Genomic DNA, 27,103 nt, shown 5'->3' on the forward strand with positions numbered 1-27,103 from the left:
TGGGAAGGAATTCCCAGGAATAGCAGGGGTTCCAAGGGAGGAATAACGTATTTTGAAATGGGCATAGGATGTAGTTCTAGTTGGCCTTGAACTCAGCAATACTCCTGCCTGAAGTGCTGGCATTACAGAAGTGAACTTCCAGCCCTGGCTTTTTTTTGTTGGTGGTGTTATTTTTAAGATGGGATATTATGTATTCCAGGCTGGCTTTGAACTCAGCACATAGCTGAAGATTTGCTAGCATGCCTAGTTTTTAAAAATTAAGTTAATATAAAAAGTAACTCTTTATCCTCCTCTTCCTGTCTCTTTCTGAGCTTGGTGGCATGGGATTGTGACCCAGCATTTAGAAGGTAAGGCGCAATCATCAAGTGTTCAAGGCCATCTTTAGTTACATATCGAGTTTAAGGCCAGCCTTGAATACACAAGAACTTGTCAAATACATATATAAATACGTACATATATATGCATACATACAAGAATGAAAAAGTGGAAGGAAGGGAGACACATGAGAAAGCAGCCCATTATCAACAGAAAAACTTAATTTTGTTGACAGATGCTATCCCCCACCCCCTGCTTCTGAGTCTCCAAGCCCTTCATTTCCTCTCAGGTCGAGTCTTCTATAGTTGAAGCCCGTACTCCCTCTGACATTCCCTAGAACCTTAGTGAAGTCTGCATCCCCATCTCATCCCAAGCTCATCTCAAAGCCTGCCCACTCCTGTCTAGATTCCTTCGCTGGCTGGAACACTGTACACACCTTTTCTTTCCTTAAAGTAACTGTGAGACATTTTAGGGGTGTCTTTTTCTAGTTCTTGTTGACAAAACTGAGTGTAGCTGACCCTGTACTCCCAGTTACACTTGACCAAACTAGCTTGACTAATCTAAACTGGATAAATCCGTCTTTCACTGAAACTCCTTTTTTTTTTTCAACGTTTTATATTTTTAGCAATTTACATACCAAATTCCAGGCCAGCCAGAGCAACAACATAGTGATGCCCTCTTTCTGGTAAACAAAAAACTTCAGGTCTTCATCCCAGCACTTGGGAGGCAGAGGCAGGTAGATTGCTGTGAGTTTGAGGCTGGCCTGGTCTACAAAGTGAGTCTAGGACAGCCAAGGCTACACAGAGAAGCCCTGCCTTGAAAAAGACAAACAAACAAAAAACAAAACAAAAAACCCCGCAGGTCTTCAATTTCCATGTCTATGTGTATTCGTGTTTGTGTGTGTTTGCATGCACATATGCAGGGAGGACAGAGAACAGCTTGTTGGAGTTTGTTTTCTCCTTCCATCATGTAGGTCTCAGAGATTCAATTTAAATTGTCAAGTCAGGCCTGATGGCACACCCTTGTAGTCCCAGAACTAGGAGGGGGGGCAGAGGCAGGTGGATTGCTGTTGTAAGACTCGGGGAAGTCCTATGTTACCGGAAAGACCCTCGAGTGAGACATGGAGACCGACATGGATGCAAACAGCAAGAGGTTTATTGAAGCCAACGTGTTGGGGTCATAACATATATTTAAAAAGGAATCATGTGGTTTCCCATACATAGATATGACTCTACCATTCCAAGGACTTAGATAAGGCAGTCCTTGGGATGGCGGGGTGTACTCTGCACTTGGTAATCAGTGGAAAGTCCCTAGTATCCTTGGTTGACTCCCCCTCCCCCCAGCTAGGTTCCTTCATTGTGAGTTCAAGGCCAGCCTGGTCTACAAAGGGAGTCCAGCTACAAAAAAGCAAATAGATTAGATAGAAAGATAGATAGATAGATAGATAGATAGATAGATAGATAGATAGATGAATGAATGAATGAATAAAAAAAATGGCTAGGTGGCAAGTACCTTTATCCACTGGGCCATCTTGTCTCACTGTTTTCAGTGAATGCATACTGTTGACATGAATACAGCCATGTTAAGGATCCCAGTGCCTCAGACTCATTGTTAACTAGCAAAGTCCTCCCTGGGTCAGGATCAGGGAATTGGCAGCCTTCCTCTGAATGTGTTCAAATGTTGACAGCTTGTATAGCTTCCTCCTCTTTGATGTTTATAACCAGAGGCTGGGCCCCTACAGAGACCTCCCACCATACCACTTCTCCTCCTATGCCATATATAATGAAGGACCAAGGTTCCAGGTTGTGGCATAGTAGCAAATTTGAAGCCAGCCTGAGCTACGAGAAACTGTCACAAAACAAGAAAACAAATAAACAGCTTTTATTAGTGTATTGTGGTTGCACATCCCATGATCTAGCATTTGAGGCACAGAGGCAGGAAGATCAGTCAAGGTCATTCTTGGTAAGTGAGTTCAAAGCCAATCTGGGCTGCATATTCTAGTTTGCTTTCCTGTTGCTGAGATAAACACCCTGGCCAAAAGCAACCTGGGTAGAAAAGAGTTTGGTTCATGAGTTCCAGGAAAGCCAAGGAAGGAACTTAGGACAGGATGTTGAAACTCACTCGCCCAGGGATGAACTCGCTCACACTGGACTGGGCCCTCCTCCCTCAGTTAGCTGTTAAGAAAATGCCATAGGCTAATCTGATCTGAGTAGAGGTTCTCTTGAGGTTCCCTCTTTCCAAGTGACTCTAGGTTTGTGTTGACAACTGAAGCCAACTATGACACTTTCAAGATAAAAAAAAATATGTAGTTAAAATTTTAATTTGTGTGTGTATATGCCACATGTGTGCAGGAGCCCATGGAGACCAAAAGAGAGTTGTTGGATCCCTTAGAACTAGAGTTGCAGGTGCTTATAAACTGTCGAGGATGGGTACGTGGGAACTGAACTCAAATCTTCAGCAAGCGCGCTTATCTACTGAGCCAACTCTCCTGCTTCCAAATAAAGAAACCCTTGACATTGGTAGAAATGGCATAAATATATATCTATGTTTGGTGGGCTGTGATGTATTTATTCTTAAAAGACTTTGTAAGCTGGACGCAGTGGCGCATGTCTGAAATCCCAGCACTCAGGGAGGCAGATCTCTGTGAGTTCGAGGCCAGCCTGGTCTACAAAGGGAATTTAGGATAGCCAAGGCTACACAGAAAAACCCTGTCACAAAAAAAGAAGACTCTGTGTGTGTGTGTGAGAGAGAGAGAGAGACAGAGAGAGAGAGAGAAAGGCAGAGAAAGAGACAGAGGGTGTGAGTCTTACAGTCTTACAGGCTGGCTTTGAACTTGCTGTAATGCTGGGGCTGATCTTGACCTTCTGATCCTCCAGCCTCCACAGTCCTAAACTCTGGAATCACAGGCCTGTGCCTCTATACCCAGCTTCAGTTATCTATTTCTGAAGAAAAAAATTACTCTATTACATTTCTTCTCTTTGATGAATAGCTTCTTTATTTTATTTTTTTCAAAGCATTTCAAGATCACAGATGTTCTTGCATTTTTTACTTTGCACTATCTCCGCAGTAGAGGCTGCTTTTGGATGCTGTCAGGCCACCTTTTCTCTTTGAGGCTTTAATTTGATTTGGAGGAAGACTCATGATGCTCCCACGGAGCTCTGCTCATCATCTCCTTGCTGGGTGTTTCTGCTCTTGCCGTTAGCTTCAACTGGCTTCTTGTGCCATTCCCTAGAGACCAAGTTAGGGTGTGTGCTACTACTGTCCAAGTGTCAAACTTTAAGCATCTGGGATATATTTAGATTTTGAACTCACACTGCATTTGAACATTAACTAGATGACAACAAGAAAATAAATGGTCCTCCTTTGGTTGTGAAGCAATGTCTGGGCTGAGAGCCACATGAACTTGCAGCCAGTCCACATAGCACTGATCCTGTATCAGATAACAGGCTCTCTGACTTGCTTTTTCCCTCCCCGCCCTTCCAATGCTAGGGATGAGACCTGGATCCTCCTACATGCCTGTAGATGTTCTACCACTGAGCAACACTCTCAGGCCCCTTGTTCACATTCTGTGAGGAATGCTGGAAGTGAGTCTATTATAGGGGTCATAAGGTCTTAAAATCATTGTTCCTAATTAAGAACCAAAGACTGCTGCCTTTTGAGATAAGCGAGCTGTGCTTTGTCCAGATGGAAACCAGCCCATGATATGCTGAGTCCTGATGAGTCTGAGCATCAGAATTAAAAATGGCCCAGAAACTTTACATTTTAGGAATTATATAGCGGTTGCTGCTGGGGCTGGGGGCAGCTGGGCTGAGCAGTTTCTGCTGTCAGCTGACCAGGCCAACACACAGGAGTAGAATTGGAATGTCAGCTGCTGGAGATGGAAGAAGGCCCAGCCTGAGGCTGGTTGGGGAGAGGATGGATAAAGAAACTGTGACTCATGCCAGGAAAATTATTGGTGATCAAGGGGCTTAGAGTTAAATGTGATCCTATCAGCTTATGAGGCCTGTAGAAGTCTGTGTAAAGTTCACCTAGCATTTCAGGATCATGAAGAGGCAAAGAACTGGGACTGCTAATGACACTGCAGAGCAGATGTGTAGGAGGAACAGCCTTAATAAGGGCCAGAGTGTATGGCTTTGGGGAAGAACTCAATGATATATAGTGCCACCAAGGAAGTAAACAGTTTGACGGGGTTGAAGAAGGATCTCACCAGTATGGGATGGAATTGAATGATAGGGTTTATTGTTACTATTTTGGTGGTGGTGGTTGTGTGTGTGTGTGTGTGTGTGTGTGTGTGTGGTATGTAACACATGCTGGCCTCAAACTATGTAGCAGATGATGACCATGTGGTAGGGTTATAGAATGCAACATCCATCCGGTCAGTTTATGTAGCGTTTCAGGGTAGAACCCAGGGCTTTGTGTATGCTGGGCAAGCACTGCACCAACAGAACCACACTCCCACAGCTCAATGTTTCTACCAGAAAAGCATAATAAGAAAATGGCGCAGTGACAACAGCAGGAGACTAAGCTATACTCTATTATCTTAGCCCAGTCTTTTCATTCTGTCTAGACAGTATTTTCTTGTATATCCTTGGCTGGATTGGAACTTACCATATAGCCTTGGCTGCCTTTACACTCATGGTCTTCCTTTCTTAGCCTCTCAAAGTATTGTATTAGGTGTGGGCTACCACATCCAGCTTGGAGTTCTGGGATTTAAAAACAGGGAGTTCTTTTGACTAAGGCCCATTGTTCAACTCTCTGTGAGATGGGAAGGCCAGGGGTGTATCATTACTCAAGATGTAACTTCATCAGGACACAAGTGATTGGCAGAAGGCCAGGATTCTAGTGACCCCTTGGTAGGTGGGGATTATGAGTTCTCAACTGACTGAGAACCTTTGGTCTCCTGGTGGGTACCTTATGAATGCCCTATATTTAGAAATAAACAAGTGTTGTTGTTGCTTAAAACTACGTTTAACCAGAACTAAGCTGTACCAGAGGAAAACATCAGATAACTTCCTGTTTCTGAAAACACTCCATAAGCTTGCTGAATGAAGAACCTGTGTGCTGCAATCACAAGTGTCTCCAGCACATGTCCTGGAAACTCCACGGCTGTGCCGTTGGAGACTCTGGGAACCCTGCCATTCAGATTCTTCACAATTCTCAAATAACTTTTTTGACTTTGTGTATTTAAATATCCCAGAATAGCCTCTTGAGCTATAAGTTTGATGATCTAAGAAACTATTTTTAGCAGGATGAGTACTCTGTGACTGATGTTGTATTTTATTTTGAGAAAGACAAATTGTTGAAAAGATTGATAGGGCTGTGGGATTGATAGGGGTTTTTGTTTGTTAGTTTGTTTTGTTTTTAAAGACAGAGTTTCTCTGTGTAATAGTCCTGGCTGTCCTCAATTTGTAGACCAGGCTGGGCTTGAACTCTCTGAGTTCTTCCTCCTGAGTGCTGGGATTAAAGAGGTGCGTCATTATGCCTAGATTGGGTTGTGGCATTTTGAATGGAAAATAGTGCTAGTGCCAACAGGCCAGGTACAAAGCTGGCACAATTTTTTTTTTTTTTTTTTTTTTTTTAGTGGTTTAGCCAAAGGTTGGAGAAGACTTCTAAAAGCAGGAAGTCAGAGAACATCTCGGTCTCTTCCCCTCTCCTTTACTTTATTATTATTATTATTATTATTATTATTATTTTTGAGAAGGGTTTTTATTTAATATAACCCTGTGTAATAGCTCTGGCTGTTCTGAACTTACTTTGTAGACCAGGCTGGCCTCGAACTCACAGAGAGTCATTTGCCTCTGCCTTCTGTGTGTTGGGAATAAAGGCATGCACCTCTACTGCTTGGTTTCACCTTTAATTTAAATATTGTTACTCTATAGCTTTGGCTAATTGGCCTGGAACTCACTATGTAGACCAGGCTGGATTTGAACTCACAAAGATCTTCTAGCATTTGCTTCCTAAGTGCTAGAATTACATGTGTCTACTACCAGGAGAAGGTCAGTAAATCCTTCAGGTTGATAGGATACTTGGGCTAGGCAGCCTGAACTCTGATCAGCACTTAATTACGCAAATGGATGAGCCAAGACTCTGTCATAAGTAAAACAAGCACAGTCATAGGGGCTCCACATCTCCTCTGGAGAATGTGGAGAAGGGGAATGATTGGGAGGAAAGTCAAGGCCAACCTCAAAAAAGGATGGCTGACTTTATTTTTTGATTTTATTTTGTTTGTTTGTTTTGTTTTGGTGTTTTTTTTTTTTTTTTTTTTTTTTTTTCCAGTTAACCAGGCTATCATTGAACTCTTGGGTGCAAGGAATCCTTGTTCTTTGTTTTCATGCAAGGTCTCCCCAGGAATGGTGATGTCTACCCATAAACCCAGCACTTATGGGGCAGATTTGTGAGTTCAAGGCCAGCCTTATCTATATAGACAGTTCCAAGCTAGCCAGTACAATCCTGCTTCCCCACCTGAACAAACAAGCAAACAACAAACTCAATACAGGATCTCATGTAGACCAGGTTGACTTTGAATGTGGGATGTAGCTGACACTGATCTTGAAGATGTGAGCCTGTTGCTTTCTCCTTCTAAGTTCTAGGATTCTGGGTGCTTGCCATGACTATCTTTCAAGGGAACTTTTTACTTAACTCTACGAATAGCTGGACCAACAGGTATATAACACCATACCAGGCTGACTTCTTCGAACTTCTAAAAACTGTGATTAAAGTATGTTACATGTGGATGGAAAGAATACTCAGTGGTTAAGGACACTAGCTCCTCTTCTAGAGGACCGTGGTTTGATTTCCAGCATGCATAGGGCAACTCACAACCATCTCTAACTTCAGTTTCGGGAATCTGACACCCTCTTTTGGTCTCTGCAGGCACTGCAAGCACATGGTGCATATACATATGTGCAGGTAAAACACCCATACACACAAAAGTAGGGGCTGGAGAGATTGCTATGCTATTAAAAGTTCTCGTAGACCCGAGTTTGATCCCCGAAACTCACATGGTGACTCACAACTATCCCCAACTCCATTTTCTTGTGATCTATCTTCTGACCAGTGAGGGACCAGGCATACACATGGTACATAGACATAAATGCAGGCAAAGCTCTTATACACATACAATAAAATAAAACTGAAAAAAATTAAGAAGAAAATATAACATAAATCTTACCATTTTAGCCAGGCAATGGTGTTGCACACCTTTTAATCCTAGCACTCAGGAGGCAGAGGCAGGCAGATCTCTGAGATCTTTGGGACCATCATGATCTATAGAGTGAGTTCCAGGACAGCCAGGTTTACGCTGAGAAACACTGCCTCCAAAACAAAGCAAAAACAAACAAACAAGAGTTTAAAGCCAACCTGGGCTGCATGAGATCCTGCTCTAAGTTTCCAAAGTAGTGTCATCAAATATATTCATAAGTTTGTGCCAACATCACTGAAATTTTCATTGTAACAGAAACTCTGTCCTGACACAGTACCTGTCAAGGCTCTCTACCCACAGCCTGCAGAGATTGGTGATTAGTAGGCATTCCATTAGGCCATTCGAGGTTTGTCATAGAGTGTAGTCACGTACAGTTTGTCCAGTTGAGTTTGCCTTCTTTCCTTTGACATGTTTCCATGTTCACCCATGTTGTTGTATCAGTTTTGTTCATTCTTGTTTGTTTTGGGACAGCATCTCCCTATGCAGACCTAGGGGGCCTTGAATTCTCAGTGAGCTACCTGCTTCTGTCTCCTGAGTGCAGGGATAAAAGGTCTGTGCCTTCATACCTGGCTTTGTTTCAGTCTTTTTTTTAAGGCTGCACATTTCACTGTATGCATACGTGCACTAAAAGATTGATTTACTGTGCAAAGCCCTAAGGTTCAGCACCCAGTACTTACTAAACAACAACAATGAACTAACCACCACCACCAAAAACCAAAATCGACTTAACCATTATTGGACCCTCAGATTGTCCAATAATGTCCACTCTAACCCCACCCCTTTTGCCAATAACTTTCTGTCACCCAAGTTGGCCTTGAATTTGTTCTGTTATTCTAAAGCTGGTCTGATCTTCCTGCCTGTAGCTCTTGAGTGTGGGATTACAGGCATGTACAACTATGCTCTGTTCCTTTTGGCTATTCTGAATATGTTGCTCTGTCTCTTCAAGGTGTCCTGAAGTCCAAGCTGGCCTTTAACTACATAGCTGTAAGCCTTGCGCTCCCCCTGATCCTATTTCCTCAGCCTTCTAACTGGGGGATTACAGAAGTGGGCTTTTCTTGTCTCCACTTATTTAACCCCATCACCCTTTCCAGTAGGATCTGACACTTGATACTTGTTTTTAGCTCAAATGTAAGAACCTTCTGGTAATCAGCAAATTTAAAGGTATTTGCATTGTAGCTACTAGAAGATAAAATGCCTTCAGAGGCAGCAATAAATCTAGAGAGACTCTTCCTTTAAAGAGGTGATAATGTACTTTGTTTTCTTGGACATTTGTTTTTTGAGTGATTTCTATTACTTAGATCTGCCCTATAGCAACACAAAACTTACTGTAAGCCATGTACCATAGGGGCTGGTGAAAAGATTACACATGCCGGCAAGCTTCATGACCTGAGTTTGATCCCTGGAACTCCCAGTAGAGAGAACCGTGTACCCCAAGTTGTCCTCTGATCTCCACATACTGTAGCTCCATGTAATTTTTAAAACCCTTATTGTAATCTTCAAACCTTACTAAATAACCTACTGCTAATTTTTTGACTGTATGATGGCCTTTTTCTTTTGTGGAATGTCTTTGTATTCTCTATCATTTTGTGCCTATAGCTCTCATTTAGATCAGGACTGGTTGAGGTGATGTGGCAATAAAAGGCAGGAGAGACCAACCTCTTACAGGATCAGAATCATACTTTAATCAGAACAACCAAAGGACAGTATTTTCCTCTCTGGTGTGGAGACTGTGTCAGGGCTCTAGGGGTTTGAGATTTTATAGGGCAGCAAGCAGAACTTTTGGGTGGGGAGATTTTACCTGCAGACCTGTTTTTTTCTTTTCCCAAGCTTATGCACTTTGGTGGAGTCCTTACTATGATGGCATGGGTGCCAGGAGTTCTGACATGTTGATCCCTGGCCTGGAGCCTCCCTGCTAACTACCTTCTGATATCTATTCTTCCTGCAGGGAGTTTCTCAGGCTCTGAGGCCTTTAGCTTATTAGCCCTTCCTTCCTTCATTACCTTTTACTTGAATCCCTTTACTTGGCTATCCTCCCAATAGGGGTAATTCAGGGTGAGTGAGTTTGTGTCCATGTGCATCTATGTGTGTGTGAGTGAAAGTGGTGTACGAGGGTGGCTATGTGTTTCACAGAGTCTCAAGGAGAGAACGGGTGTCATCTGTCACTCTCTGATGTAACTCCTGGAGACAGGGTCTCTAAAACTGGAGTTCTAAATTTTGGATGAGGCTGGTAGTCATGGAGCCCCTTGAGTTACTGTCTTATCTCTGTCCTGCTAGGTTCTAGACGGCAGGTGTGGGTAACTGAGTGTCTAGCTTGTGTGTGGTGCGATTCAAACTCCAGTCTTTAGGATTTTGCATCAAATATTAACTGCTGAGCCATCTCTCCAGCCCCTAACGCACATTTTACTGAGTTGAAACTTAAGAGTTAGGCACCCTTAAAAAAAAAAAAAAAGTCACAGGCCAGGTGGGGTGGTGCGTGCTATTAATCCCAGCAATCTGGAGGCAGAGGCAGGTGGATCTCTGTGATTTTTGAGGCCAGCCTGGTCAACAGGGTGAGTTCCAGGGAAGCCAGGACTATTATCCAGAGAAACCCTGGAAAAAAAAGTCACAAATAAGTGAAATTTAAAATTTTTTCTAATTTTGTGGTGTTGGGGATCCAATCCAAGTCCTTGAGCCTGTATTTATTCTACCACTGTGCCATAAAAATAACTGGGAGGCTCAAGCTTTTCCTTCTGTGTATTATTAGAAATGCTTTGAAGCTGGCCTCATTTCTTTTCAGCTTTCAGCAACTTTTTGGTTAAAGTCGGGGTCACTATAGTTTCAGATTCTTTCGCTTAAACCAATTATGTATGGTGGGGCATAGCCGTAATCTCAGCACTATGAATATGCGTTTTAGAATTTCAAGGTCATACTGGCCTGCGTGACATTTTTGTCACAGGCTATATATAATGCATGTATTAGCATTACGTAAACTTGCCATTGGTCTTAGCAGACCTTCCAACTAAGAGTGTGCTATCTGGGCTTGTGTCCGGCTCAGGGACAATATCTATGATTGACAGGCCCCTATTCTGACCTAAGGACGTTGAGTGATTTTTAAAGATTTAGTATTTATACAGTATTCTGTCTGCAGAGGCCAGAACTGGGCACCAGATCTCATTATAGATGGTCAGGAGCCACCACGTGGTTGCTGGAAATTGAACTCAGGACCGCTGAAGAACAGCTAGTGCGTGCTTTTAAACCTGAGTCATCTCTCCAGCTCTCCTCTACCTCGGTTAGTGCTTTGTCTCTTTTACTCACTGAGTTTCACCATAAGGCCGATCTGAAACAGAAGAGGACTAGGTCCTGCGGGACCTACTAAAAACTGCGGAGGGCCTGCGAAGTCACCGCCGGAAGTCCCTCCGCGATGACGAGCAACAGCGGAAGTGAGCTCACCCAAATTCTCTGGAACAGTGTAGCACTCCGTTCGCGGAACTTCTGGAACGGAGGCGTTCCACAGCCCGCCGCGGCTGCTGGGACTTCGCGCAGGCTCTGTTGACAACTTCCCGCTGGACAGCTTTAGTCACTTCCTCCCCCGCTTCCTGTGCCAGGGCGTGACGCACTAATACGTCACGCGGGGAGGAGCCTTGGGAGGAAAAGCGGCGGAGCGGGGCTCTCGCGAGAACATTCCGTTCCTGCGCAGTTCTCGCGCTGCAGCCTTGCTCCTGTCGCAACGAGAGCCTTCGAGATCTTCTCCGCCCCCGCTACCGGCGCCTCCCGTGCTGCCGCGGAGCCCGAGCCGGCTTGAGCGGCAGAGGCCCGTCTCTCTCAAGGACCCGAGCATCCTCGTGGACGGTCGTCCGGCTTCGCCCGCCTAGCCGCGGTGCTCCGTCCGCCCACGCGGCTCGCCCTCTCCACGCGCCCACCCCGCCGGGTTCTGTGTGCAGTGTCGCCGGCCGGCCCTGGGCCCGAGCCCGAGCAGTAGCCGGCGCCATGTCCGTGGTGGGCATAGACCTGGGCTTTCAGAGTTGCTATGTCGCTGTGGCCCGCGCCGGCGGCATCGAGACGATCGCTAATGAGTATAGCGACCGCTGCACGCCGTAAGTGTGGGCCTGGCCTCCCGGGTGCCTCGTTTTCCAGGCTAGGGTCCGCAGGAGACCCCCGCCTAGTGCCTGGCCGCCCGTGGCTGCCACCTGCTTCGGAGCCTGTGCATGCGCCAGGCGCGAGGCCTTTTCCCGAGGCCCAAACGAAGGCTTTGAGCCGGTACTCTGGTCGGCACAGGCACGAGGCGGAACTGAAAGGGAAGGCAGGCCTGAGACCGTAGGATGGACCGCTCTCCCACTTTCTTTTTTTTTTTTAAGGGGTGGTGTCTGAAACTAGGCCTAGGGCTTGTTGAGCTTTGTTTAACCCAAGAGAGGTCAGAACTCTGCATACAGCAAGCGTTTAATAAAAGTTAACGTGAGTAGATTGTAGTCTAGGGACCGGGAAGCGGTCTGAATCGCACGTGAGTTGGGGGTGGGGTGGTGCCCGGAACATGTGGAGTCCCGAGTACCCAGGGCTCAGGCCCTTGTCCTCAGCAGCTAGCAGTTTTGGGATGGCCAGGATACATAACGAGATTTAATAAAGTCGATGCTTTTCTTGATAGCTTTTAAACCCCTTCCCTCAGGAGGTTAGGGTTAGGCAGGATATTGGGCCATTCTTTGCCTTTTCTGCTCACCTATTCCTTAACAGGGTTGAACTTTTTCATGCTAATGAATTCATCCTTATGGTGGCCACAGTTCTAAATGCATGACTCAAGGGCTCACCTTGACTTCTAGAACTTACATGAAGTTAGGGGATCAGTATAGACAAATCTGCAAGAAAGATGACTCATCCGGATATTTTCTTGCTGAAGTAAAAGGGAGACTACCTTTTGAGTATATGTAGGTTGCTCTTTTCTTTCTTTTTTTTTTTTTCCACTTAAAGGACAAATTCTCCCTTGTAGTCCAGGGTGATCTCATATTTGTTAATTCTCCCTCTGCCTCCCAATATTTGGGATTACAGGTTTGGTGAAATTTCGACCGAGCGGTGGTGTGGCACACACCTGCCTTTTATCCTGGCAGAAGCAGGTGGATCTCTAAACCGGGGACCAGCCTGGTCTAGAGAACTGAGTTACAGGACAGCCAGGGCCACACAGGGATGCCCTGTTTCCAAAAGAAAAAAAAAGACTGAATATCATTTAGACACGCTTCTGGTTATTTCTGGTTTTGCAGCCCCAGTTCATTGTTTTCATCTGAGTTTAACCAATTTGTGGCAGGTTTCCTGTGGTGCAGGCTGCTCTGAAATGACTCCTTGGGAATGACCTTGAATTCTTGCTCTTCCTACCTCCACCCCTCAGGTGTACAGCCACACCTCCTAAAGCCCAGTTTTATGCACAGCTGGGGATTGAGCCCAGGGCTTAGTATACTAAACACTACCAACTAAGCTATTGCCAACCAGTCTTCAAGTTCGATGCCACAGAGCTCTGGGACCATTATCAAAATCAGTTTTTGAACATTTTGCTCAGCCCCCTCCCCAATTTCCAGTCAAGCTCTGCTTCCCATTTTTAAACTAGGTAATCTTACTTGTATTTCTACAGAGATACCCTGTTCTGCTTTTGAGAAGTATTAAGGCTTCTAGGCATTTTAGCATTAATTTCATATTTGATAATGTTTCTGCTGGCTCCTCACTTTATCCATAAAGATCATCTTAAGGGATTTCAACTGCCTGAGCCACAGAATACGGCTTCTTGGTCCTCACCTGCTTAGAGTTGAGCATAATTTAGCTGGGCTGGGGGAGGAGAGACATGACCTGAAGAAGCCCCAGGCTTGGGAAGCAGAGCTTCTATTCTTCACTTCAGTTGCCTCAACCTGTCATCTCTTAGATTGCAGCTGTGCAGAAGTTTTGCCGTGAATTCCGTTATTTGAAACGTTAGTTGTTATTTTCTGGATGGCAGTTAAATTTGCATAAAGACTGAATAGGTTATTAGGTTGGTCATGTAATTGTGATAGCACAGAAATCCATCCTTTGCCTTATGTTTCCCGTGTACTTTCCCTCATCACTCAAGTAATATATATATATATTTTTTAGACAGAGTCTATCTACATAGCTTAGAACTCCCGCTGTAGACCAGGGTGGCCTCAAACTCACAGAAATCCGCCTTGCTCTGCCTCCGGAATGCTGGAACTCAAGGTGGGCACTACCACGCCCAGCACTAATTTCTTTTTTGAGACAAGGCCTTACTGTTTCTCAGGCTAGCTTTGGAGGAACTGCAGAACTGTAGTCTCCTGAGCTCTGAAATCACAGGTGTGCACCACTATGCCTGGCTTCCTTTATGTACTCTGCAGTATGCAGTTGATAGATTTCTATACTGGAGGCTTGGCTTGTTAGAAAATAGGGGCAGAAAGCACAGCACCTTTTCTTCAGGTTGTGGAAGTGGATTTAGTTCTCTTAAGTATGTAGAGATCGAGTTGCAGGATTGTTTTAAGTTGAAAGTGTAAAGGTGCAGGTCCCAGTGGTTTGCCTGTGACAGATGCACTTTGTTTTCAGTCTAACGTTCCCAGTTGAACTAATTCTGCAAAGGCAGATGAAGCTTTATGTACTTTCTTTCAAATTGGGATTTACTTAAGCCAGAGAAGTGGCCAGATCTTTGCATTTCCATTTCCTGAATTTTAGTAGATTATGTAGTGTAACTGTTGAGACTGTTAGGGGATGGGGGATGGGGATGCTGTGATGAACAAGAACATGCTTGGTCTCGCCATCATAGGTATGGTAATGGAAAAAGCCACATACTAACCAAGAGTCATAGGCACGGTAATGGAAAAAGCCACATGCTAACCAAGAGCATACTGTTACTATCTGGTAAAGAACAGGGTGGAAAACTACAGAATCCGACAAGCGTGTAGTAGAGAGACACAGTGCTGTGAGTGGGAGGTGCTTCCAAAATGGCGATTGTGACCTGGAAGGTGGCTAGGAGTCTAGGAGTCCACATGGAGGCCATGGAGCCTATGAAGAGGGATTATTCCATCAAAGGGGAAGACCTGAGCCAGGCAGTGCTTGACACAGTTGAGAGGATGATGGCTTATCTTGACACAAGGCTTGGGGAACGATTAGGATTTTCCATGAAGGTGCAGTGGGAAGTGACCAGCTCTACAAACTGATGGTCAGCCTGTCTTTAACCCTAGCTTTCTCAAGGCGGGGCAGGTGCGACTCTGACTTTGAGACTAGCCTGATCTACAGAGCAAGTTTCATGTAGCCGTGGCTTCATGGTCTCAAAAAAAAAAAACAACAAAATGTGATTGGCTTGTAAGAAAGAGAGAATGGATATGAGAAAAGCAAAGAAATAGATTGATACCCAGGAAGTTCTGACCTATTTGGTTTCTCCTTGTATGATAGCAATGGGAGAGAAATGAGCAGCCTTTGCGTTAAGCCTGAGGTTTTGAGCTCACTGTTAATTTTTTACTTTAGTGTTGTGCATGTGGTGTGAGCACATGTGCCATAGCGTGCATGTTGCGGCCAGGGGACAACTTAGGGGAGAGTTAGTTCTACCACAGTGTGTCCCAGGTATTGAACTGTAGCCAAGAATGATCTTGAGGTCCTTGAGCTTTTTATGTATGTACATTGATGTTTTCCCTGTGTGTGTGTGAGGGTGTCAGATCCCCCTAGAACTGGAGTTACAGACAGTTGTGAGCTGCCATATGGGTGCTGGGGATTGAACCCAGGTCCTTTGGAAGAGCAGCCAATGCTCTTACTGAGCCATCTCCCTAACCCAAAGTTTCTTGAGTTTTTCATCCTTCAGCTTCTACTTTCTGAACACAGGGATTATATACACTAGTATGCCTGGTCTGCCTTTTTCTTCACTCATTGCATAGAATAGTAGTTTAGTACCAGGATATTTGCCAGCAGTCTGGCTTTTTATTTCCCTCTCCCCTTGGAGACAGGGTCTTGCTTTGTTGCCCTAGGCAAACCTGGGCTCAAATTAGTGATTCTCCTGCTGCAGCTTCCTGAGCAATGATACAGGCATGAGCTGCTGTACCTGGACCTTTTTGCATTTTTTGATTAATTCTGTAGTAATTATAATGACACCAAGATGAAATCTGGACATTTGTACACTATTTTTTGTTTTGTTTTGTTTTGTTTTTCAAGACACGGTTTTTCTGTGTAGCCTTGACTGTGCTGGACTCCTTTTGCAGAGCAGGCTTGCCTGGAACTCAAAAGATCTGCTTGCTTTTTGCCTTCCTTGAGTGCAGAACTATAAAATAGTATCTAAAAAGCCAGGTGCTGTGGCACACACCTGTAATCCTAGCAATTGGGAGACAGGTGGATCTTTGAATTCGAGGCCAGCCTGGCTTAGAAATCAAGTCTAGGACAGCCAGGGCTACACAGAGAAACCCTGTCTTGACTCCACCCCCACCCCCCAAATTACCTATTTTCCGTGTTTATGGCTGGTTTGTCTGCATGTATGTTCATGCTTGATATTTGAGTAGTGCCCTTGGAGACTTCTGATTTCTGGTTCCCTGGAACTGGAGTTATAAACAATTCTGAGCTGCTATGTGGGTGCTGGGAACCAAGCCTGTGTTCTCTTCAAGAGCAGCAAGTGCTTTCAAAGCCATCTGTTCAGCCTCTCTTAATTTTTTTATTTATGTAATTTTATGTGTGTATCTGTGTATATGTGCAACTCGGGAGGTTGGAGGACAGTTTGTTGGAGTTGGCTCTCAATCATGTGAATCTTAAGTGCAGTCCTAGGTTTGACAGTAATTGTCTCTACCTGCTGAGCTATGTTGTTGGTCCTACTTATTTAAATGTGAATAGGTTACTGAGAATTTGTTTAATTTAGGAGGTGCAGACTTGTTTTGCTTTATCTTTGAGACATAGCCCTGGGTGTCCTGGAACTCATTAGACTAGGCTGTTCTCATATTCACAGAGATTCACAGAAATCCACCTGCCTCTGCCTTCTTGAGTGCTGGGATTAAAGAGATTTGCCACCAGGTCCAATTTAGGAACTGCAGATCTTAAAATCTGAGGCTTGCTTTGTTTGATACTAACTTTGTTACTTTCTAGTTTAAGGCTCAGACAGTAATTAGAGCACTCTTCAAGGAAGTATCTGTTAGGCCAGTTGAAGAGACTATATATAGTTTGTTGAAGAAAGTGAGTTAGAGTAACATTTTCTTGAATGTGTTAAGTTCTCTGTGCACTGGAATAGTGAGCCTGTGTTAAAGATTCTCTGCAAACCTCTTGAAATGCATAAATATTTGACTGGTAGTATCTCATCTGGAAAAGCTAGAGCAAGTATTCTCTGCCTGAAAAGGGATACTGTTGGTAGGATTTACAGTTTAGAACAGAGGATCTTGAGTTTAAATGTGAACTAGTTTCTTGTAGTGGCAGTTTGTAATGTGGAATGGAGGAAAAATACTGTCAGCTGCGATTGAGTGCTCCTCTGGGTTTGTGCAGGGCTGATTGGTGTAGGGAAGTGCAGACATGACATGCAGGCAAAACACCACTGCACATAAAATAAGGGCGCGGATGCTTGCTGTCTGGAATCTAACAGCCCGGATTTTAGATTCTCAGGTTGCAGTTTACTTTCTGTTTATAAGCACTTAGATGAGTTTTCATATACAGAATTAAGGTGATCAAGCATAAATAATTTTAAAGAAAGATGAGTGTCTAGATTTTAGTGGACAGCTTGGAAAGTCAGTTTTCAGAGCAAACAATTCAGCACATTTTTGTTTGAAACCTAGTCTGTATGGCTTCTTGAAGTTGTAATACCTGGTATTTTATTTTTTATGGTGTGCCAGTCTTTGACATGAGCCCTTTAGAAGTGGATAATCATTTAGTTTGTAGCAATGCATTGAGATAGATGCTGTAATTTGCCCCATTTTAGATAAGTAAGTTGCATTTCAGATAAAGTAGCAGGAGTTGCCCAGCTAGAAAGAAGCCTATAGTATCTGGCTGTGGAGCCTCTGTTCAAATCACCCATTGATAGCAGAGTGGAAGTGCTATAGTTCTCAGTTGCTGGTGTTGGTACAGAACTTTTTTGTTTTATTTATTTATTTTTTGAGACAGGGTTTCTCTGTGTAGCCTTGGTTGTCCTGGACTCACTTTGTAGACCAGGCTGCCCTCAAACTGAGATTGGCCTGCCCTGCAATGCTGGGATGACAGGTATGTGCCACCGCACCCAGCTGGTAAAACGTGAGAGTTCATTGAGTACTATGTGATGATTCCTTGTAACAGCAAGGGCTGTGTGCAATCCTTAGACAGGAGTTCAGGCTCAGGGTTAATTATTGTATCATGTGGCCACAGAGGGACACTTTATTAGTGACATGCTTTTAAAGAAGGTGAAGATTGTTACACTGTGTTTCTGCATACTGCATACACCAAAAAAGAATGAGTAGCTCAGGCGCTGAAAGGCCTTTTTTTTTTTTTTTATTAAAAAATTGTTCTGGGCAGTGGTGGTGCACACCTTTGATTCTAGTGTTTGGGAGGCAGAGGCAGGAATATCTGTGAGTTCAGGCCACCCTGATCTACTGTCAGCCAAGTCTACACGTAGAAACCCTGTCTCAAAAAACTAAAAAAGAAAAATATATTAAACCTGGTGGCATGAGCCTTTAATCCTAGCATTTGGGAAATGGGCGTCTCGGTTTGAGGCTAGCTGGATAGATTTAGTTATAGGCCAGCCAGAACTTGATAGTGAGATCTGTCTCAAAAAACAAAACAATAAAAAAGCCATTAAAAAACAAAAACAAACAATAGGTAGGCCTGGCAGTGCGCACATGTGATCCTAGCTCTCCAGCAGGCAGAGGCAAGACCTGGTCTACAAAGTGAGTCCAAGACAGTAAGGCTATCCAGAGAAACCCTATCCTAAAACCAAACCAAACCCCAGATAACAACGTTCCCCGCCCCCCCCCCCCAAACAACTTTAATTTGCACTTGTGTGTGTGCGTGCTATGGCTGGCCTGTGGAGGTCAGACTTATGGGATCAGTCCTCCTATTCTGTGGTTCCCAAGGTTTGAACTCAGGTTCATCAGCAAGCACATTGCCCCGCTGACCTTTTCAGTCCTGTGTGAAAGACACTGATCCCCTACTGTGAGACCTTTGAACTCTTAAAGGAGATACAGAGAAAAATAAACCCACTTAGAGGAAATTAATTTAAAAATATCTGTGATAGCAGAAGTGCTCTGTACCCGATTGTCTAGAACAGTAGACACAGGCCATATGTAAACATTGAATTCTTGAAAGCTGGCCGGTGGGGTCTGAAGAACTGAGGTTTAGTTAAATCAAATTCAAATAGCCCCCCTGGCTAGAGGCTGTATTGTTAGAAAACATGTACCTGTAACCCTATGGTAAGTTAGTTTTGTTGTAACTTAGACCTGCTTGCTTTGGAACTTGCTATGTAGAACAGGCTGGTCTTGAACTCACATCCATTGCCTCTGCTAGGATTAAAGGTGGGTGCTAACATGCCTGGCTTGTTAAAGACTTTTGCTTTGAGACATTGACATGTGTGTCAATGTCTCCTGTATGGTTATGCATGTACTCCTTGTGTGTGCCTGCTTGTGTGTGCATGGTGGTACATGCTAGTGTTCAGGTTGCAGTAGTTGATTTACAACTACATTAAAAATCAAAATTGAGTTTCTCATAAGTAATTAGGCCAAAGTCCATTAAGTTTTAACAGATAGAAATGATGGATTTATTTTACTTGGGACTAAGCAGGTGTCCAGATGACAGCTGAAGGACCAGGAGATTGCAGGTGTCAAAAGTAGTTCTTGGGACTGGAGAGACGGCTCTGAGGTGAAGAGCACTGGTTATTCTTCTAGAGGTCCTAAGTTCAATTCCCAGCAACTACATGGTGGCTCATACCATCTATCATGAGATCTGGTGCCGCCTTCTGGCATGCAGGCACACACGAGAACACTGTACACATAATAAATAAATCTTAAAAAAAAAGTAGCTCTTAGTAAAGTGGAAAGATTCTAGTTCTTAATAAATAGGGGTTGTGTTGAGGTCACTATGAGTGGTTATAGGGGCTGGCTTGGAACAACAGAGGACTTAGGTTCCATATGTAAGAATGTGGGATATGTTTAGTAGTAGTTGGTCTTAGCCTCTGAAGCCTGGAAAAGTCTTATATTCTCTCCAGCGCCCCCCCCCATAATGTGACTTAAATATTAATATGTCTTTTTATTTTGTGTGACTGCTCATGAGTGAACGGATGCCATGGTGTGCATGTGGGAATCAGAAGAGAGCTTGTGGCAGTCGGTTCTCTTAAACCTTGTTGGGCCTGGAGGTTAAACTTGGGTTGTCATGCTTGGGGTCCCCTCTAGGACTCAGTTTTTACTCTTCTGAATTGGAAGATGTAGGTCCATGTTGAGGGTTAGAAAGGGTCAAGCTGGAGTATAAAGTACAGAGACATGAGTTGTCACTTTTAGACCCTAGCACTTACTATACTAATGGGCATTTCACACTCATTTCTTCTCTGATAATTGGGTATGTAGGATGCTTCTGAAGGCAAACAATATTACAGGAAGCAAGCAACTAGTTACTGTTACTAAAGTAGGAAAGGGAGGTGACATGAGCATAAAGAGAATATGGCCTGCTTCGAGGGTCAAAACAGAAGTCTAAATAGCAAAAGCATCAACTCCCTAGCAGCCTACTTTTTAAACACAGTGTTTTGTTTAAAACCTACATGCAGGTTTCTGTTTTTAAAAAGCAGCAAGGGGGGTTAGAGTGGTTAAGAGCACATGTCTTCCTTTCAGAGGACTTGAACTCCCAGCACCCACACCTCGCAGCTCCCAACTCCAGCTTTAGGGGATCTGACATTCCTGTCTTCTCAGTTATATGCATACATACATGTGTACTCATAAATAACTAATAGCAAACATACTCTTCAAAAAAAGCAAGCAGCTACCCCGGTACAGTGGCTCACACCTGTAATCCCAACATCCTGGGAGGCAGAGCCAGGCGTATTTCTGTGAGTTCGAGGCCACCCTGGTCTACAAAGTGGTCTAGGACAGCCAGAGCTACATAGAGAAACCCTGTCTGGAAAAAAAAATAATAACAAATAAAAAGCAAGTAGCTTAATCCAGTGTATGATTGATCTGGGAAAGTATTTAGGTGGTGGTAATGAACCTCTTGGCAATATGTTGTTGAGTCTGGAAGCTACTTCTAAATAAATTACTTTTTGCTCACACAAATAGGACAAGAGTTGTTTATTTTTTACGCATGAGTGTTACACTTGCATGTATGTCTGTGCATCACTTGCATACCTGGTGCCTTTGGAGATCAGAAGAGGGCACCAGAGTCCCTAGAAGTGCAGTTAAAGGTGCTTTGATGGGCCAGGCAGTGTGGAGCATACCTTGAATCCCAAAGAAAGTCCAGGGGATACCGAGTATACAGAGTACAGAGAAACAAAAGAACAAACAAAGCTGGAACACAGGTCTTCTTTGGTAACTACCTGTCTAAAATCCTCAAGAAAGGTAGACAGGACAACAACTACCACCTTAACCTTCTGTATCTCATGTTCAAATTCCAATACAAAGCAATATACTCCCATAGAGATTAAACAGGCCTTTTTTTTTTTTTTAACAGAGCTGAGTATCAAAGCAGCCTATTAAAACAACTCTGGGGTGCAGGTGGTTAAAAGGCTGTTCTTCCAAAGGTCATCATTTAAATTCCCAGCAACCACATGGTGGCTCATGACCATCTATAATGAGATCTGGTATCTTCTGTCGTGCATACATACAGGCAGAATACTGTATAAATAAACCTTTTTTTTTTTTTTTTTAAGGCATTTTCTGTACTTCTAGAGGACAGGAATTCCATTTTTGGTTCTGGTTTTTGGAGACACAATTTTTTTTTTTTAATATAGCTTTGGCTGTCCTGGAATTCACTCTGTAGACCAGGTTGGCCTCAGCTCAGAGATCCACCTGCCTCTGCCTTCCTGAGTGCTGGGACTATAGGCCTGTGCCACAGCTTTTAAATGACAGAATTCATCCTAAGGCAGTCTGTTATAGACAGTTTTACACAGTAGAAATGTCAAAATTATAGACAGGTCATATTATCTGAAAATAAATGGCTTACATCCTAAATCACATAAAAGCAGCACTACCTGGACTCAGCAGGTTGTACTTAAGTATTTGTGTGTGAGATTAACAATAATAATTAAAAAGAGTCCACAAATTTAAGGGGATTGGGAAGGGCATTAGAAGAATTAGAAGGAGGGGGGAATAATGTAATTTTAATTTTAAAATTTTATAAAAATTACAGTTTCTAGGTGTTATTTAGAAATCTTGCCTGGTGGAGTTGCAGGTGTATTACTGTAAAGTCTGATTCCTAAATAATTGTTTTTATCTTCTAGGGCTTGTGTTTCTTTTGGTCCTAAGAATCGTTCAGTTGGAGCAGCAGCTAAGAGCCAGGTACAGTGCCATCCTCCCTCCTAAAATGATTTCTTTCTCTGATTATTCTGTTCACTCAGCACCAGAGCCCTCTTTTTATGTACTTGTGGGTAATGACAGTAGCATACAATAAATTTAATACAAAATTGCTAGTGTGTCTTGTTGCCTGGATTTTTTAGTAATATTTGAGGTAGGGTCTTGATATATGTCCCAGGTTGCATTTATGCATTAGAACTCAAATTTTAGCTCAGGCTGCCCTTGAACTCAAGTTCTTCCTTCCTCAGCTTCACTGTGTGCCAGCACACTCGGTCTGCGGGGAATCTTTAAAGCGAAGGGTTGTTAGCTTTTGGAAGTCTGCTCTGCAGGCCCTTATGTTCTTCATATTTAAGGTTATTGGTAATCGGGCTCCACAAGAAAGGACACTAGACCTGAACAGGTTTATTAAAGGCTTGTCATGTTCTTTGTCACTCAGGGTCTTGATATATTTGCTTGTTTCTGAGTAACCATAGCAACAAAAGCTCAAGAACCCATTACCCCAAATGTCTGAGGTATTTGTAGAGTTAAGGAGTTGGATATTTGACCTGTGTTACAGTTCAGTCTGGAGCAGCAAGTGCGTGAGTAGCTTTTTTGACCAGGCAGGACCTAAAATGAGCCTAAGATGCTGCTGCTGGGGCTGAGGAGATGGCTCGGTGGGTAAAGTGCTTTTCACAGAAAATAAGGTGGGAAGCAGTAGAGGAAGAAACTGGACTTCATGCACACAAAAATCAGTAAATTTCTTCACTGGGGATGGCTGCATGCATGAGGCCTGGCTTCAGTCTCTAGCACCACATAAAACCATGCACTTGGGTGGGTGGTGAGTGTCTTAGGAGGGTTTCTGTTGCCGAAACAAAACCCAAGTTGGAGCTGGGTGTGATGGTGCACACCTTAAATCCCAGTGCTCAGGGGGCAGAGACAGTCAGATCTCTGGGAGTTTGAGGCCAGCCTAGTCTACAAAAAAGAGTTCCAGGACAGCCAGGGTTACACAGAGAAACCATGTCTTGGAAAAAAAACAACAGAAAAAGCAAGTTGGAGAGGAAAGGGCTTGTTGGGCTTATATTTCCACATTGCTGTTCATTACCAAAGGAAGTCAGGACAAGAACTTAAGCTGGGCAGGAACTTGGAAGCAGGAGCTAATGCAGAGGTCCTAAAAGGTCACTACTTACCAGCTTGCTCTCCATGGCTTGCTCAGCCTTCTTTATTACAGAACTCAGGACAAGGATGGCACCACCGGCAACAAAGCCCCTTTCATCACTAATTTAAGAAAAAAGACTTCTTTTCAGATGATTCTAGCGTGTGTCAAGCTGACATAAAACTAGCCAATACACGGAGGCAGGAGGATTAGTACTCTTCAGGCTTATCTGGCTACAAAGCAGGTTTAAGGCCAACCTGGGATAAATGAGTAGAGACCCTGTTTCAAAGAAAAAATGGTGCTTGGTTAGGTGGTTTTTACTTGATTGTTTCAGTCTCATTTGTAGAGTGTTAATAATTTTGGAGGCAGTTGATAATGAATTTATGTCTACCCTCAAATGGTTGTTTTATAAACTTTGTCAATGGATTTGTTTGAAATTGCTTTCTTTACTGAACAGTTACTGTATTTATTGGCTGCCTGTTTGTTTATGTGCTCAAGAATTGATTGTGATACACTGAGTTTCTGTTTCAGGCCAGGCCTAACTTTGAAGGCCTCACTGGTTTGGAACCTAGATGGGGTTGGATTGTGTAGAGAGCTTTTACTGCCCGTGCAGGCTCCTTACGTATATCTCCTGTGCTGTGATGAGCAGCTGCACACATTCATCCTGGAACTTGAAATGTCCTCCACTATTATCATAGTCCTCCATAGTTACGGTCTATTCTAATGGAATTAAAGTGTATTTAGAAGAGTTTAGGGGATGTGGAAGTCCTCTGCTCGGCCATTATGGAGAGAGATGACTGTTGTCTTTTGTTTCGGGTTACACATAGTGCCTCGTGCATGTTGTGTGCACACTCTTCCTCGGCCTCACTGTTACTTTTTAATGAATAATCCTTCTGATCTTTTTTTTTTTTTAAAGATTTATTTTCCATTTTGTGTGTGCTTGTGTGTGCGCAAGTGCACATGTGTGAGCCCTCACACGAGTGTGGGTGCCCGCAGAGGCCAGAGGTGTTGGGTTCCCTGGAGCTGGACTGACAGGTGGTTGTACCCACCTGATGGGGGTGCTGGGAGTTGAACTGAGGTCCTCCAGAAGATCAGTACTTGTTCTTAACCGCCGAGCCAATTATCTAGCCCTCCTTCTGTTGTTTGTAAGCATCATTAAGTGTGTTTCCCCCTAGGTGAGATCACACTATAGATACTTGTCTTTCTACTTAAAAGGGTTATCCTTTATAGTATTTTAGTGTTTGAACATGTTGTAATTTATTTTACTTTCCTGTTACAAGAACAGTTAGAAACTTCTCCCAAATTGCCTTTGTTCTAGACATGTAGTCTGGTGATTTTTCTTCATGGGTCTGTGGTGTGTGTGTGTGTGTGGACTAGAGATTGAATCCAGAGTTGTGTGCTGCTAGGTATGTGTTTGACCTTCTATAGCTCCAGCCCTGTGCTGAGTCTGTTTAATGAGAATTTATTATGTAGTGATGAATTTGTTCCTGGAAAGTTTGAAGCATAAACTGTGAGCAGTTTTAGAAGCTGATAGTCATTTTCTGTAAATATTTAAAAGTTTAGGAACAGAAAATATTTTGGTAAGTGCAGTAGCCTGACTGATGAAGAGAAAATATGCTAGATTGTTTTTAGCCTTGCTGCTGAGACCCTTGTAAGCCCCTTGTTCTCATTTTACTTGATTTAAAAAGGTTGGATGTCTAAAGAAAATTGAAACTTGGAACCATACCTTCTCCTCACATCTTATTTTGCCTCTTTTTTGCATTTTGAGCATTTGTAAGAGAGACATTAGATGGTTTAGTGAAGTAGCCATGTTCTTGTATCCCAGAGCAAAGAGTGTTACCAGGACACATGGTAAAGAAATAGGCCAGTTGATTAAGAAAGAGAAAGTACTCCTGCGAATGGGAGGAGCCAGAAACCTGCCCGCACAGCATACCTTAAAAGTCTGTTGGCTGTGTGTGTGTGTTGGTGGTCTTTTTCTATTTCTTCCTTCTTTTCTTCCTTTTTGTTGTTCTTACACGATCTTACTATGTAGCCCTGGTTGGCCTGGAACTCCTTTCTGCTTTTGCCTCCTGAATGCCATATACCACTTTGTCTGGCTCTAGAAGTAAGTTTTGTGAATTAAAAGGATCCTAATTAATTTGAGGCTGTTGAAAATTGAAAACTGAATGATTTTTCTATGCTATTCTCTCTTCTAGGTTATTTCCAATGCCAAGAACACAGTTCAAGGATTTAAAAGATTTCATGGCCGTGCATTTTCTGATCCATTTGTGGAGGCAGAAAAATCTAATCTTGCATATGATGTTGTGCAGTTGCCCACTGGATTAACGGGTATAAAGGTAAGGATTTGCAGATGCAGTGTTACGAGGCAGCATTTATTTCATCAGCGCAGTATGTGTTCGTGTATTTCTGGTGAATCTGTAATGAAACATTGTCTTTACACTTTTTTTATTTTTTAAATCTTGTGAGTATTTTGCCTGCATGTGTGCTTGTGCACTATGTGTATACCTAGTGCTTTTGGAATTTGGGAGAGGGAAGAAGGTGTGGATACCCTGGGACTGGAGTTACAGATAGTTTGAACCCTCATGTATGTGTACCGGAGGTTGAATTCCCATCCCCTGAAAGAACACTCAGTCATCTCTCTAGGCCCAGTAATGAAAACGTTTAAGAATAATTCTTGTTGATAAAGGCTGGAAATCTTTGAATGATTGTGATGGTTTGGAAGCTATTATAGCTACTGTTCGTTCCTCTGTATTTGAAGCCTTGGCAGGGTAGGGGGGTATGTTAACTCAGTCATTTCTATTTGTGGTGTTCACAGAAAGCTGTCTTTCCAAGGTGATTAGAGAAGACTTGTGGAAGAGCAGGCCAAAGAATAACTTTAAAGTTGTTAGCCAGGTTCATGGTTATAGTCATGTTAGTAGGACTTAAGCTGCAAAGAGATGTTCTAGGGAAGATTGAATTTGATCTTTGTTTTTGGAATATTACAGAAGAATCTTTGGAACAATAGTGACCCCATCACACAATACTAAAGAGGTCGTGGTATGGCCTGGGTAACGTACCTGCATCTCCTACAGTGGAGTAAAAGGACTCTAGGCAAGTGAGCTTAAGAGCCGGTTTGTGATGTGGTGTGTGTTTGTTTTTTTTGATATAAGGTCTTACTTTGTAGCCTAGGCTGGCTTGCCTTGGCCTCCTGAGTGCTGGGACTACAGATGTTAGCTGCCATCCTCAGCTAGGTGTGTTCAGTGAGACCACAGCAGTTGCAGAAATAAGAATCATGAGATTTTCTTTTCTTTTTTTTTTTTCAAGACAGGTTTTCTCTGTGTCCTAGACTTGTTTTGTAGACCAGGCTGGCCTCAAACTTATAGTGATCTACCTGCTCTGCCTCTCCGAGAGCTGGGATTAAAGGCCCCAAGGAGCCCATCGAATCATGGGATTCTTAATTGAGCTTCAAATGGAGCTGATTGTAGAGCTCCATAATAGTGCAATTTATGAGCTCCAGCTTTAATCCTAGTGCCACAAACCAACCAACCAGCCAACCAAAACCACAGAAGTGGGAGAACAGTAGCGTTCTGGCACTATAGCTGAGAATTCAGATTAGGAGTGAAAGGTTCTCTTAAAAAATAACCGCATACAGGTTTAGTGGGTAAGGGGGCTAGTTAGTCACCAAGACTGACAGTGCTGGTGAATTAAATCCTGGAAGTTGTCCTCTCTGTGATCCTTCCTGTATGTGCTGTGGCACATAACTGCTCCTGAGTAAAGAAATAGTAGAAAATGATGACTAGGTTTACATAAGGTACCTGTGGCAGTAATCTTAAGAGTGTTTGAATGGCTCCCTGCAGGATAAGGCTGGAATGCACTGGGGGAAGGGGAAAAGATATTGTGAGGAAATGGGAATTTGTTACAGTGAAGACATTGGGCAGATGAGGCAGAAAAAGGAAGATCGTGGGGGGAACTGGTACAAGGCACAGAACTGACCAAGAACAAGCCAGGTGGGGCTCAGTGAGGGGACTCTGTCCCTGTCTGTCGTGCTTAAAGTGACCAAGTGTC

At 43.4% G+C, this 27,103-nt stretch overlaps 1 protein-coding gene across 1 annotated transcript in view; it reads left to right on the forward strand.

The window, feature by feature from the left end:
* The first annotated feature begins 11,169 nt into the window (after positions 1-11,169).
* The window catches only part of Hspa4 (heat shock protein family A (Hsp70) member 4), a 41,607-nt gene continuing 25,673 nt past the window's right edge, over positions 11,170-27,103 (forward strand). The window contains exons 1-3 of the mRNA XM_021637356.2: positions 11,170-11,589; positions 21,855-21,912; positions 25,255-25,395. Of these exons, the coding sequence (XP_021493031.1) occupies positions 11,483-11,589; positions 21,855-21,912; positions 25,255-25,395 (306 nt within the window). The 5' untranslated portion in view covers positions 11,170-11,482. The remainder of the gene's footprint in view (positions 11,590-21,854; positions 21,913-25,254; positions 25,396-27,103) is intronic.

The sequence above is a fragment of the Meriones unguiculatus genome, chromosome 11 (assembly GCF_030254825.1).
Source record: "Meriones unguiculatus strain TT.TT164.6M chromosome 11, Bangor_MerUng_6.1, whole genome shotgun sequence".
Taxonomy (NCBI): Eukaryota; Metazoa; Chordata; class Mammalia; order Rodentia; family Muridae; genus Meriones; species Meriones unguiculatus.